We start from the raw sequence: 13,972 nt of genomic DNA on the forward strand, positions 1-13,972 counted from the left end.
CTGGTAATGAGAAGAGTTCAAGTGATTCTCATCAATTATTTACTTTTTGCTTCACCTGCAAATACTTTTAAAAGCTCAGGTGTCTCTTGTGCACACGAATGCCCAGGTGGCCCTCTGCTGTGTATGCACACAAGTATGTGCCTGCACACGCACTTTAGTTCCCCCTTCCTACTAAGTTCTACAGGACCATAACTCTGCTCAGAATAAAGGCTTTGGGATCACTTCATTGAGTATCCTTACAATGGACCTTCCAACAGAATTCTGCTGTAAAGTCATTTGGGTTTGAGGGGGTGCACAAGTAGAGGGATTTAGATGTTTGGAGTAGTTGGCAATGACCGAAGATAAGAGGCTTTCAGTGCAAAAAGAGTAGCTGATCCTTTGGGCTGTTTGTGAGGGATGTACCATCTCTTCCTCTTCTCTCTTGTGTTGGCAAGAAGCCAGGTGAGCTCTTCGGGATGAGGCTACCAGCTTGAATAACTGGTTGTCTTAGCAACCAACCTGCTAACTACTGCTGTAGGCAGACAATCATCTATCGGCTCTGGCTGCTAAACTGCTTAGCAGAGAGCTAGCTAATGTTCACATTTGGTTGTAAGCCTATTACTGACAACCTTAGAGCCACGCAAGTTGAAGTCACGTATGCTGTCACTGCTGTAATTTTAGGATCTTTAAAGTGGTTATTGTGACCTGAATACATACAGTGAGGCTGTGAATAGCCTCATCTACAAATAAATCATGGAGACAGCAGTGTCCATCTCTCTGTAGATGAAAGTTTACTTTTTTAGCACCTCTCTCTCTCAGACTGACACCTTCATAGGAGTGATAACTGAGTCATAAAATAAACCTCTCCATCCATATTGTGTTGTATTTTATAAACAGTTTGTTTATAGAATCCTTTTGGTTGGAAAAGACCTTTAAGATCATCAAGTCCAACTATTAGTGCAGTTCTGCTGTGATCTGTTGGGTCAGGATTGTAACTTTGAGGTATTGTTTCCCTGTCTGTGTTTGCAGTTCTGCATCCTAGGAAAGACAAGGGCCGCAATTTCTTTTTGAAGAATTCTCTGACAATATGTTTTCTCACTCTTTTTTTTTTTTTTTTTTTTTCCCAGTTTTCTCACTTAACTTTGTATCAGCACTTATAGCTTGTAGGTAGGAGCCCATGGCACCCATCGTGCCTGCTAGAATATCTTTTTGCTATGCTTTTAGTAAGTTGTGTTAGGTCTCGTTTCCAGATCTGTCATCTTGAAAGCACCTGAAGCTTTGGAAGGATATTGGAAGCTCTGTCTCTGTTCTCAATTCTTTGAAAGTTGGGCAGCACTTGGTATTTTAAGTTTTGGAAGTTAATCGGAATGGTAGATCAGGCAACTTTGAGACCAAGCCAGAAATGACACCAAGCCCACTGTCTCATAGACAGTAACTGTCTTGGGAAGTCTGCAGTTTCCATAAATGTTTTCTTTTGGAATTCCATAAAATGCTCTTGTATGTGAGGTGTTAGTTAGGAAAATAGATTTTAAATTTATCTGATTTCAGACTTGAAGAGAATCCATTAATTATGTGGATAAGTAGGAAAAAAACCTAGGGCTTGCCAAGGCCACTTTAGTTAAATTCTGGTAAGGGAGGGAAGACTCACCTGCACCTTTGAACTACTCAGCAAAGAAAAAGCTTCTTGGTGGCTCTGGTGTATGCTCCCTGTATTGTACTCTCAAACTTGTGTAGAAACCATGGCAGACTTAAAAGTACAAATAAGTATGCTGTGTAAAGCAACACCAACTTCATAATGCATAGTATTGTACGTGTAGGACAGTGTGCATGAAAATATTTAGAATGCAACTTAAAACATGCTGACTGGAGTTGAAATAATGCATTTATGCTGGCTGTTCTCCATGTCTGATAGTCAACTTGGAAGAACACTTCCCAAAGCAATATCTGTTTCTCTGACCATTTTGAGGCAATGAAGGAACTGCCAGACATACTGACCACAGCATTAGCAACTACTAGACCTTCTAGTTTGTGCTTTGCTGGACTTTTGCCACAGAGTATGGGCTTGATGTCATGGGCTGTTTGTAGAGATGCTGCTGAGAGAAGGGAGGTCTTGCTTTTTTGGCATAGCTATTCTAATTCACACTGTTTCTGTACTTCCCTTTGGCTCTACCAGCTCTGACCAGTCTGCTGTTGCTACTTTTTTTTTTTTTTTTTTTTTTTTTTTTTTTTTTGATCAAGAAGACAATAAATGGGTGCAAAGCAGCAAGCAAACTCCTTTACCAGTGCTTCAGCTTGGCTCTTTTGCAGCAAAGGCAGAAGTGGAAGCATTTGTTGTGATAAGGAAGAGCATGTGTGGTGGTGTGTGACTGGGGAGAGTTTGGAGTGTGATGAAGGGACAGGATCTGAAAGGAGAGAAAGAAGATGTGATATTCTTAGTAGCCAGGCTGCTTTTCCAGCAAGACCGTGTGGCTTTTCAGTTAGAAAAAGCTAAAATTGAAGCTACTCCCATCACCTTCACTGCTGGCTTCCTGCACGGACTTAAAATTTGCCTAGGGGAAGTAGGTACTACCTCAGTAACATCGATAATGGTGTTCTCTGAAGTGTCCCTTTATCCAAACGTAGAGAGCTGCTTTAGTGTGTGCTACGTGGTCATTGATAGTAAAACAATAACAACAGGAAAATGTTTGTTACAAGAAAATGTGGAGCACAGAACACTTTTTTTTTTTTTTTTTTAATTTTTCTTTTCCTTCCAGGTCATTCTCTCTCTGGAACATGGGCTGTGGGCACCAAATCTTCATTTCAATACCCCAAATCCAGATATTCCTGCCTTACAAGATGGCTCTTTGGAGGTAGTTTGTAAACCCACACCAGTGAAAGGTGGCATTGTCAGTATCAACTCTTTTGGCTTTGGAGGTGCTAATGCTCATGTCATTCTGAGGCCAAATGAGAACAAACGCCAGCCTCTGGAGACTTGTAACATGCCAAGACTGGTTCAAATTTGTGGCAGAACCCAGGAAGCTGTGGAAATACTAATTCAAGAGAGCAGAAAACATGGAGGATGCAGCCCATTTGTAAGCCTGCTCAGTGATATCTCTGCAGTTCCTGTATCATCCATGCCCTACAGGGGCTACACACTAGTTGGTACGGAGAGTGACATAAAAGAGGTTCAGCAAGTTCAAGCGTCTGGTAGACCGCTCTGGTACATCTGCTCAGGTAGGTGTGCAGCAGTGGATCCAGGCTTCTGCATTGCTCTGTAGATCTGGGGCTTGAGCAATTGGATTCTGTGGTCTAATGTTTTCCACTCTAGCATGAGGAAATACCTTGCAGCCCTGTGATGTGTCTAGGAGACTCACGTTTCTGGTGTTTTATCTAATCCTTCCAACTCTGCTACTTCTGATGATAGCAAAGTCTAGGAAAATAAAAAGCAGTGTCTAATTTAAAGACTGCTAGAAATGTACAATGTTTTTCTCTTAAATTCACTACTATCTCACTACTAGAGCAAGTGTATGATGTCTTCTTCTTTTTATGGCACATTACTAAATCTCGCTTTCTCCTTGCCGATCCCGCAGGCATGGGAACACAGTGGAAAGGTATGGGCCTGAGCCTTATGAAGTTGGATTTGTTTCGCCAATCTATATTGCGCTCGGATGAGGCTTTGAAGAACACAGGCCTAAAGGTCTCAGACCTGCTTCTGCAAGCAGATGAGAACACTTTTGATGACACTGTCCATGCATTTGTTGGACTAGCTGCTATTCAGGTAAGGCTCAAATAACTGGTGGAGGGGTCATGGACTCAATGCTCATAAGCATGCTCTGCTAGTGGTCTGTTTGGCTGGTAACACTTCATACTGATTAATGGAAGCTTGTTTTGTGTAATCAGCAAATGGCAGCTGTTAGAAATATCCCTCTGATAGGAGGGAGTTCTTTGCACCTTTGACAGTTTTGGGCTCTGCCACTTGCAAGGTACTTGGATGAATATTGATCTAAACTGATTTGCCTGTGTATGTATGTGGGGCAATTTCTCCTTTTAAGAGACTAAGGAATGTCTTTAAGTTTTATGTAAATGTTTGTGCCGAGGAACAAGGTTCCATAGAGTGCCTTCTAAAATTTGTTCTGCAAATGAACTAAATGATGCTAAATGAAGTCTTTTAATTCTGAGTATCAATGTGGGATTCATTGTTCCTTAATAAACTAGAGGTAGATCTTTTAAAGTGATCTGGAAAACTGGTCTTGCTTCGTATTTTGCACAGACATGCTCTTGGCAACCTTCTGTTGTTGGAAATAGCATCTTAGTGGAAAGCTACATAGTGGAGGGGCCCAAAACAATACTGGAATCATGTAGCAGTTCTTGGGATAGCTTTGAAATGAGACTGAAGCTGCAGTTGGGGGGCGGGGGAAGCAGTGAGGCCAGGAAGAATGTCTGTACCAAAAAGACATTACATTTTGTAATGTACTCACTATTGCGGTGTGTCTTTGAAGCCTGACACCTGCTTACTCTGGCATGGAATCACTAATCCTGCTTTTCCTTGCAGATTGCCCAGATTGATATGCTGAAGGCTGCAGGTCTGCAACCTGATGGGATTTTGGGCCACTCAGTGGGAGAACTAGCTTGTGGCTATGCGGATAACTCTTTAAGTCATGAAGAAGCCATTCTTGCCGCTTATTGGCGGGGACGATGCGTTAAAGAGGCCAAACTGCCTCCGGGAGGAATGGCTGCCGTTGGTAGGTATACCCTTACAAAAAGAGTGATAGAGGAAAGTACATCTGATCTCTGTTGTATGGCATTGGGATGAAATTGAGCTCTGAAATGTGTTGGTGGAGACAATCATGTCTGTAAAACTTTGGCTACTGCTGCCTCTTCTTTTTCTTCTGATCTAGAACAGGTTATTAAATATTGAAGTTGATATAATGGTAGTAATTGCTGACCTGGAATACAGCAGAATTTTGTTAATCCTTCCAAAACTAAGTGGAAATAGATTTATTGGTGGGTGACCAATGACCGAGACCTGATAAATAGTCTCCTTGAAGGTCAAAATCTAAGGCGCTGGGGTTTTTGGATTTCTCTCTCTCTCTCTCTCTCTCTCTCTCTCTCTCTCTCTCTCTTTCTCTCTCCAGTGTGTGTATATGTACACACACATATATACTTTTAAATTATCTTTTTTAAAAAGATATTCCTGATTGTCTGCAAGAGATGTGAAACTAGCAAGTCACTACTATGTAGCAGGCAACTGGCTAGTGGAACTTTATGCCGCTAAGAACTTACTTGGGTCTAATAGAACTTAGGAAGAAGCTTTCTCCTGAACGAGCTTTGCTCAGTGTTTCTGTAAGTCATATAGCTTTGCCCTCTGTTGGGTGAAACTTGGACCCAGCAGTTTTTCTTTGTGGTGTGGCTTCATGGTGACTTATATGTTTAAAAATAAAATTATTGCTGGTAGCATTGTTGTTCTGCTATTTCTTATTATTGGATGCAGTGGTCAATGAAAAACTTAAATGCTTAAGAGAAAAGCTGTTGCAGGTCTAATGCAGTATGTTTGACTAGATCATGTGTTTATAATACTCGAATTCTTACTTTAACTAATGCTACAAAGGACTACCTACATAATCTAGCTCTTTTTTCCCCCCTCAATATTAAATACATGACACTCATCACAGAACTTATCTCGGAGTGCTGCATATAATACGTTTTTTGTGATCTGATGTTAAATTCAAGTTCTTCTAGTGACTTGTATCCATGTAATATATGACTAGATACTGCATGTGTTAAGCTAGTTAAAGCCTCTAGAGTTGTTGATATCTATGGATATTTTGTGGCTTTCAGTTTCTGTAAGTCAAGCTCACGTGTTCTCTCTCCTGTTCTAGCTCGGATTGCTAAGGGCAAGATGAGACAAAACAACCAGTTCTGTAGCCTCTCTGAAAGTGTGTGGGTGCCCCCTCACCCCATCCCTTAATGGGTTGGTACAAAGATTCAGTCCTCTGGTTTTATGCTCAATATCACAGTGATAAATGTCATATTAAAGCCCCAAGATAAATGTCCTTAGCTTTTGCAGAATCACTTTTGAGGAATTCTCTTAAGAATCCTTCCCAGTTTGGCAAAATGCTGTATTAAGCAGTGATTGTGCAGTTAAGATTGCCTCCCCTTATGAGGCTCACTGCTAGAAACACTTGAATTGTCCTGAGGCCTTCCTTCTGCAGGTCTGACATGGGAGGAATGTAAGCAATGCTGTCCTCCAAATGTGGTACCAGCCTGTCACAACTCTGAAGATACTGTCACTGTTTCGGGACCTCTGGTGAGCAAGGAACTGATACGGTGCATACTGGAGTTGTGATTGGGACCTGTGAAGTTCTGGTGTGAAGAAAGCATGAAGCTGAGTTAAAGCTCAGATGCTTGAAAGGGGAGCTGATTAAAGTGGTGGGAGGGGATATGGTGCTTTGTATAAACTTAAACACTCAAGTCTTCTGTAAGAGGAAGTGATGTTAGTGCCTTAGTAAACTAGTAATAAAAGATCTCTTATGCTGAATAGTCTTACAGCCATGGGCATAATGAGTGATAAATTGTAAGACTGAGAAAGGTAATAACCTCATGCCAGATATGGCTCCCCTTACGTGGCGAGTGATGAAGGGCATGGGGGGGGAGTATAGTGACTCATACAGATCCCAAATACGTTGTGTGCTTTTATTTTTGGTTCACTTGTATTCCTCTTAGGACTCTGTGAATGAGTTTGTAGCCAAACTGAAAAAGGATGGTGTGTTCGCAAAGGAGGTGCGCAGTGCTGGAGTTGCATTTCATTCCTATTACATGGCATCTATTGCACCAGTGCTGCTCAGTGCCCTGAAAAAGGTAATATTGCCAACGTATTGTCTGTTTACACTCAGGCACCTGGATTTGTGTATAGGTGATGTTGAGCTTAAGGGCGTTCCTTCCTTTAGGAGGAGAAGGAAATCTCTTGATGAGCGTGTAAACCTCTGAGACTTAAAGCTTGAAGGCCTATGGCCTCAAACAGAAGGATGTCCTGAGCAATCAAGCTGAGAAAAATGGCCGGTGAAAAGGAAGGGCTGCTTGCTTTTGCCCGTCTTATTGTTATCCATGACATGTAACTCTTCCTCCTGTTCCTCTTCCTTATCTGTCTGTAGGTCATTCCACATCCTAAACCTCGTTCAGCACGATGGATCAGTACATCTATCCCTGAATCTCAGTGGCAGAGTGATCTGGCTAGGAATTCCTCTGCAGAGTATCATGTGAACAACCTAGTGAATCCAGTGCTGTTCCATGAAGGTCTGAAGCATGTTCCAGAGAACGCTGTTGTAGTAGAGATTGCTCCGCATGCTCTTTTACAGGTATTGTATTTGATTGTGTCAGTATGATACTATATTGATATGCTGCTGCAGGAAGGAGATCAGAGGAATAGGGAAAGAACTACATATATTTTTTTCCTCTTTTTTTTTTTTTTTTTTCTTTCTTCCACCTAGTTCTGAGAACACTTTCTCTCTCCAGTACTTTTGAGTCTCACGTGGTGTTAACATTTTCTTGATGAGGTTTTCATGGATTTTGGTGTGAATATTTTGTTACTGTTTTGGATTTTTGGGGGGCATGGTGTATGTTACTGGATAAAAAAAAATCCCAACACATTGACACTTCTTCATCCATTCACATTGTTGCCTTTATTCATTACCACGCATCTCAGATAGCTGATGCTCATTGCACAGTTCAGAGAGCTAAGGAAAGCATTTCATCGTTTGGATCTAACGGAGAGTGTGTGTGAAAATGGAAGTGGGGGAGAAATTCAAGACCAACGGGCCTTCTCTATGAAAAATCTGTTATTGCCATCTGAACACTGAATTTGATTTGAGGTTTTTGTCTTTAGAAGGTGGTGGCTGGTAGTGGTGTCTTCCTCTCTTCTCCTAGACCAAGTAGTCTGAGACCACAGGAGCTTGCTTTTTTCATAAACTCCTTTTCCCTACTGATCAGATCATTGGTCCTTTCTCCCCACTCCATAAGAATTGATCTTTGTGACATTAACTCCATAGTAGAGGATGCACTTGCTCCACAAGATCAGTGCTCTGGTCTTGTGCCTGTCCCTTAAGTTTCAAGGACTGGTTGTTTTTGTGGGGTTTTTTGGTTGGGTTTTTTTTTTTTTTTTAATTGGTCTGTGGCATGCAAGAGGAGGAAAGTCTTAAGAATAGTCATAGTTACTTGTGAATCAAGTTTAATAGCTATACAGTGCTTTTGAGTTCCAATCTAGTGTATATTTATTATGTTAGTCTTATTTATGCTTTAAAAGTGACTTGAAGGGAGAATCAGAGCAGCGGTTTTAAATTAGGCGGATCTTTTCCTCTATAAAAAGACTTTGCACTTCATTCTGGACTCTCATGCAAGTGACCAAAGACTTCATCAGCTGGGTTTGAGAATGTTCCGGGTTTTTTGATCTCCCCTCACCCCTCCTTTCTTCTCCCATTTAAAGACTGTGGGATCAAATTGAAGAGAAGATAGAATTTGGGTCAGATGTTCAAAGCTGCATTTTTTTGATGTAATAGAGCATTTTCCAAGCAACAGCTAGGATGCTTCAGACTAAAAAGGACCGGTCCTGGGAGTAAGGGCCTAAGCTGTGTGTGTGGTTCACATGTGCGTGCGAGTGGGAGACTTGAGAGGGTGATCTTGCAGTTCTTGAAGTGCAGCTTTTGATTCCACTTGACAATCTGCTGGGAAAGGGAGATTGGTGTGTTGGCAGAATTTCATGAATATTATGTAGGTTCTGCTTTACCAGATGTGCAGCTTCTTAGATTGCTGGAAGGGTATTGCACTGCTCTTCCTCTTCCCTGTTAAAGTGGTGTATGTTCTAGCACCTACCACAGAAACAGTCGTGGTTTGAGATGTATAGAGAAAAATTCAGAGGCAAAGTAGTAAGTAATGCCTTCCACCAGTGATTCATGGACTCTACTTGACCAGGCTATCTTGAGGAGAACTTTGAAACCAACTTGCACCATTCTACCTTTGATGAAGAAAGAGCACAAAAATAATTTGGAGTTCTTCCTGACACAGACCGGAAAGATTCACTTAACTGGGTAAGGAGACTAAGGGACGAGGGTGAGTGGGGTATCAATTAGGAAAGAATTCAGGTCTCTTCTCTAGCATGTGTGTCTTAACAAGAATTGAAATACTCCTTCAACAAACCTGGAGGGGGAAAAAAAAAAAGTTTACATCTGTACTTTACATATTAAATATGCTCACTTCATAAACGTTGCCTTGGGCTAGAGACTGCTTGGGCTGGAAAGGTGCCTTTTAAAGCAGAGTCCCATTTTAGAGGCCTAGGAACCTAGAACTAGCTCTTGGAAATACACTTTGCATCTTGTATACTGTTAGAACTACAAATTTGGCTGCAGTAAGTGTTCATGGTACTCCTGGAGAAATCTCAGACATGGAGCCCAAGACCAATTACTGTCTGACCTCCAAGTATTAAGGTCAATTTTTTCCCCCCCTTCTTTTCTTCCCATACACACACTGTCTTCATCCATTTTTGTCTTCCTAGGATAAATGTTCTTGGAAATAACTTGTTTCCACTTGTGGAATACCCCGTCCCAGTGGGAACTCCCCTTATTTCTCCATACATTAAATGGGACCACAGCCAGGACTGGGATGTTCCGAAAGCTGAAGACTTTCCATCAGGTTCCAAAGGCTCTGCATCTGCTTCAGTCTACAATATTGGTGTGTTTGCCTGAATGGGTTGTTTGTTTGTTTGTCTCTTTCCTGTTTTACCTCTGCATTTCTTTTGTAAACCTGAGAAAAGAATACTCAAAGCAGCATCCTTGAAGCCATCTTTTGAAGCTTAATGTTTAGTTTGGCTTGGATTGAAAAAGACTGGATGTGCTTCTGAAATGGGATGAAAGAATATGAACAGAGCAGGAAACTCTCTTGATTCAGACTCGCAGTAGTCTTAAGAGCTGCATGTTGCCAGGCAGGATAGTTGGGGAAGCCACTAGAACCTCTTATAGACATTGAGGGGAAAAGACTTCTTTATTAGGGTGGTGTTATTATTTTTACTCTGCTCTTTATTCTTTGCAGATGTGAGTCCTGACTCTCCTGACCACTACTTGCTTGGTCACTGCATTGATGGCAGAGTCCTGTACCCAGCAGCTGGGTACCTAGTACTGGCTTGGCGAACTCTGGCACGGTCTCTTGGCATGGCTATGGAGCAAATGGCTGTTACATTTGAAGAAGTCACAATTCACCAGGCAACTATCCTTCCCAAAAAGGGTGAGTAATGAGTGCAAAACTGTGTAATGAAGACGAAGGGAGCGGGAGGAAAGAAATGCAAAGGGAAAGTGAGGAGGAACTCAGGAGAAAGAATATAAAGAAGAGTGCAACGTGATTGAACAAATTGAATTCATACAGTTAAATAGCATGTGGTACAGTCATCTTTATTACATGTTGTGTGCAGTGAGCCTGGGGATGGTGAAAGAGAAAGGTCTGTTTGAGGATGGTAGCAGCAGATGACCTCACAGTCCTGTCTTCCTCAATGTTTCTTGCAGGATCAGTACAGCTGGAAGTAAGACTCATGCCTGCTTCCCACTGCTTTGAGGTGTCAGGGAATGGGAATCTGGCTGTGAGTGGTAAGTGAAAGAAGTATAAGTGTATGCACTGTCCTACTAAAATCCATTATGTATGGACACTGATGACTTTTACTCTTGCCACTGTGTCCATCAGGGAAGATTTCCATCCTAGAAAACACTGCTCTGAAGAACTTCCATAACCAGGCAGTTGACTTTCAGACTCAAGTAGACACGAGCTCAAAGTCTGGTCTCTTGAAAGAAGATGTTTACCAAGAGCTGCATCTGCGTGGATATAATTATGGACCAACTTTCCAAGGCGTTCTGGAATGCAACAATGAAGGTGAATTTACTTTCTATAGCAGAATGATGAGCATGGTTATTGTAATGATGAATATTAGATCTTTTAATTCAATTTGTATTAGCAGTCCACCTGACTGTGCTTTGTGTAGTAGTTATATTTTGTGTGGTAATGGAGAGCCACTAAGAGTTCTGACACAGCATTGGGAAAACTGTTATCTCCAATGTAGAACTGACACTTGGAGTTTATAGTGGAAGCTGGGTACATACAGCAGACTTTGCATTTGATAAGCTGTGACTTCTGGCATCTGCTGAATGGCAAAATCACAGTGAGGCTTCCCCTTCCTCTTCTGCAGCAAGCACAGGGAAAGTTGTGTGGAATGGGAACTGGGTGACCTTCCTTGACTCCCTGCTACACGTGATAATCTTAGCTGAGACTGGGCGCAGCCTACGCTTACCCACCAGAATTCGCTCAGTGATTATTGACCCAGTGCTGCATCAAGAGCAGGTGTACCAATACCAGGACAATGTAGAAGGTAATGTCTCTCGTGCTTTTGCTAGTTGCTTTGACTGCTGTGTGGATGAATGTATGATTTCCTAAGTAGGATGGACTTTGGGGGGGGCCTGGGCCCTCTTAGTCTCCAAGCTATTCTGCAGCTCTGTAACAGAAGCTGCTATTCTGCAGCTTCTTTAACAGTCTGACATAGCATTGTTCGTCTGATTACCTTCAAAAAAATACTTGTAGCATTTGATGCAAACTTAATGTCTCTTTCCTGTCTTTCAGCTTTTAATGTTACCGTGGACCACTGTCTTAATAGCCTTAAAGCAGGAGGTGTTCAGATCAATGGTCTTCATGCTTCTGCGGCACCACGACGACAACAGGAACGCAACCCTCCCACCCTGGAAAAATTCTGCTTTGTGCCCTATACTGAAAGCAACTGTTTGTCTTCCAGTGTCCATCTTCATGCCTATCTGGGGCACTGCAAAGGTAGAGTGGGACAGGTTTCTTGTTGTGCTACAGGGGAATCTTCCAGCCTGACAGAAGTGTCTGAGAGAAGCTGTTCATACTACTTCAGAATGTGCAAGAAATAAAGTCTTGGTCTCTGCAGAAGACTTCAGCAGGAGTCCTGTGTCTGTATGCTTGCTAAAAGCTACTCCTGTCTGAGATATCTCTAGAATGTGGGTAGGAGTAAAGCTGTAGGGAGGGACATCTACCCTTCTATAACAGTCAGTGAGGTGTCAGATGGCACAACCCCCTCTGCAAGAAGAGGCGCAAATCATCTCCTTTAAGGAGAAATCCAGCCTAGTTGCTTCAAACACTGACAGGAGAGCTTACTTCCTCAAGCGTTCAGCTTTCTTGTTGAGTTTTTCCCTGTGAACTGCCAAGATTGGTAAGCTGACAGGTCTCTTCCCATTTGGTTGTGGACATAAGAGCATATCCAAGGAGGGAAAGTGATTTAGTGAGGCATGCGAAAAAAAGAGTTTGTGTTTGCTGCAAGAATGGAATAGGAGCAGCTTAGTCTATTGTGAAAATAGTAGCCTAGTACAGTGCTCTTTGGATGGGGAGACATCCACTCAGATCATTGCTTTAAGTGCCTTTTCATCAAAGGGAAAAAAAATTACTTGTAAGTTTTTACTGTCGTGCTGAATTTTGCTGTATCTTGAGACAGCAATTTTGTCATTCTACATTGGTAAAGTGTCTTCTCACTCATCCTTTGATTTGGCAATAGATTTTTTAAAGTTTCTCTCTTTTTTTCTTCTTTTCTTCCCCTGCAGTGTCTAGGTACTGTCCCCGAAGTTTTTTTACATATGCCATAGTGGGATTTTTATTTTAATTTTTGTAGTGCTGTTTCTGATCTCAGTGAGGATGAGCTATTTTCCATCTGGTTATAAAGCAAAAAAGCATTTTGGTATTTTTGTATCTGTGGAAACTTAGAATTTCTCTCCGCAACTCCCTAAATCAGACAGAAGTTTTTTCTGTTTGTTTGCCTTCTTTCAGTCAGAGTCTTCCCATAGGTATTTTTGGTGGTTTAGACTGTCTTGCCATGAAACCTACTGTTTGGGGGCTGCAACTACTGCAGAATACATAATCACATGAATGTACAGGAGCATGCACTATGTCTTTGTAGCTAGGCTAACAATGCAAGATGCTGTAATTTGTGGTGCCAATCAGCTGGCCTAGCAAATGAAGGCAAAAAGGGAAAGAAAAATCTTTGGAAAATCTGACTCTTCCTTTCACTTCCCCTTCTATTCCATAGATCTGATCCAGAACTTACAGGCTAAGGTGGCAGTGCATGGGGTCAAATTAGTCATCCCTGGACTAGAAACTGCAGTGGCTGCTGCAGAGTCCTCGCCCATACAGAAGGGCCTTCAGCATATCCTTGCTGCAATCTGCCATCTGGAACTAAATGGAAACCTCCATTCTGAGCTGGAACAGATTGTGACTCAAGAGAAAATGCACTTCCAGGATGACCCTCTTCTCAATGGATTGCTAGATTCTTCAGAGTTGAAGACTTGCCTGGATGTGGCATTGGAGAACATGACCAGTCACCGGATGAAGATAATAGAGGTTAGCTGGAAGCCTGGGATGGGACCACAGCTAGTGTTTCTAGGCCTTCCAGTAACATGACTGCATACTTCTATTGTTCCAGTTATAATTCTGGATATCATTCATGTTTCAACTTGTTTTCCCTTCCCCCCCCCCCCCCTCTTTTCTCACAGGCTCTTGCAGGAAGTGGACATCTGTTCTCTCGTGTCAAAAGTGTTCTAAATACTCAGCCCCTGTTGCAGGTGGACTACATTGCCACTGACTGCAGCCTGGAAGCTCTTTCAGCTAATGAAACAGAGCTACAAGATGCTGGAGTTTCCCTTAGCCAGTGGGATCCATCTAGCCTTCCCTCTGGAAATCTGACCAATGCTGACCTGGTGGTATACAACTATTCAACAAGTGTTCTAGGAAACACCACTGAAATTCTCTCTAATTTGGCAGCTGCAGTAAAAGAAGGAGGGTTTGTGTTGTTACATACCCTTCTTAAAGGAGAAACTCTTGGAGAAATTGTTAGTTTCCTTACAAGTCCAGATCTACAGCAGAAACACAGCTTCCTGAGTGAGGTAAGCCTCCTGGAAGGACAAATACTTTTTCAGTGGATCGT

At 42.1% G+C, this 13,972-nt stretch overlaps 1 protein-coding gene across 1 annotated transcript in view; it reads left to right on the plus strand.

The window, feature by feature from the left end:
- FASN (fatty acid synthase) overlaps positions 1-13,972 on the plus strand; it is a 43,835-nt gene that overhangs the window by 11,565 nt on the left and 18,298 nt on the right. The window contains 15 exon segments of the mRNA XM_075770747.1: positions 2,733-3,192; positions 3,549-3,736; positions 4,511-4,700; positions 6,171-6,265; positions 6,682-6,816; positions 7,110-7,313; positions 8,923-9,038; positions 9,503-9,678; positions 10,036-10,227; positions 10,503-10,583; positions 10,678-10,863; positions 11,177-11,356; positions 11,605-11,808; positions 13,079-13,389; positions 13,542-13,931. Coding sequence (XP_075626862.1) covers positions 2,733-3,192; positions 3,549-3,736; positions 4,511-4,700; positions 6,171-6,265; positions 6,682-6,816; positions 7,110-7,313; positions 8,923-9,038; positions 9,503-9,678; positions 10,036-10,227; positions 10,503-10,583; positions 10,678-10,863; positions 11,177-11,356; positions 11,605-11,808; positions 13,079-13,389; positions 13,542-13,931 — 3,108 coding nt within the window.

The sequence above is a fragment of the Balearica regulorum genome, chromosome 18 (genome assembly GCF_011004875.1).
Source record: "Balearica regulorum gibbericeps isolate bBalReg1 chromosome 18, bBalReg1.pri, whole genome shotgun sequence".
NCBI lineage: Eukaryota > Metazoa > Chordata > Aves > Gruiformes > Gruidae > Balearica > Balearica regulorum.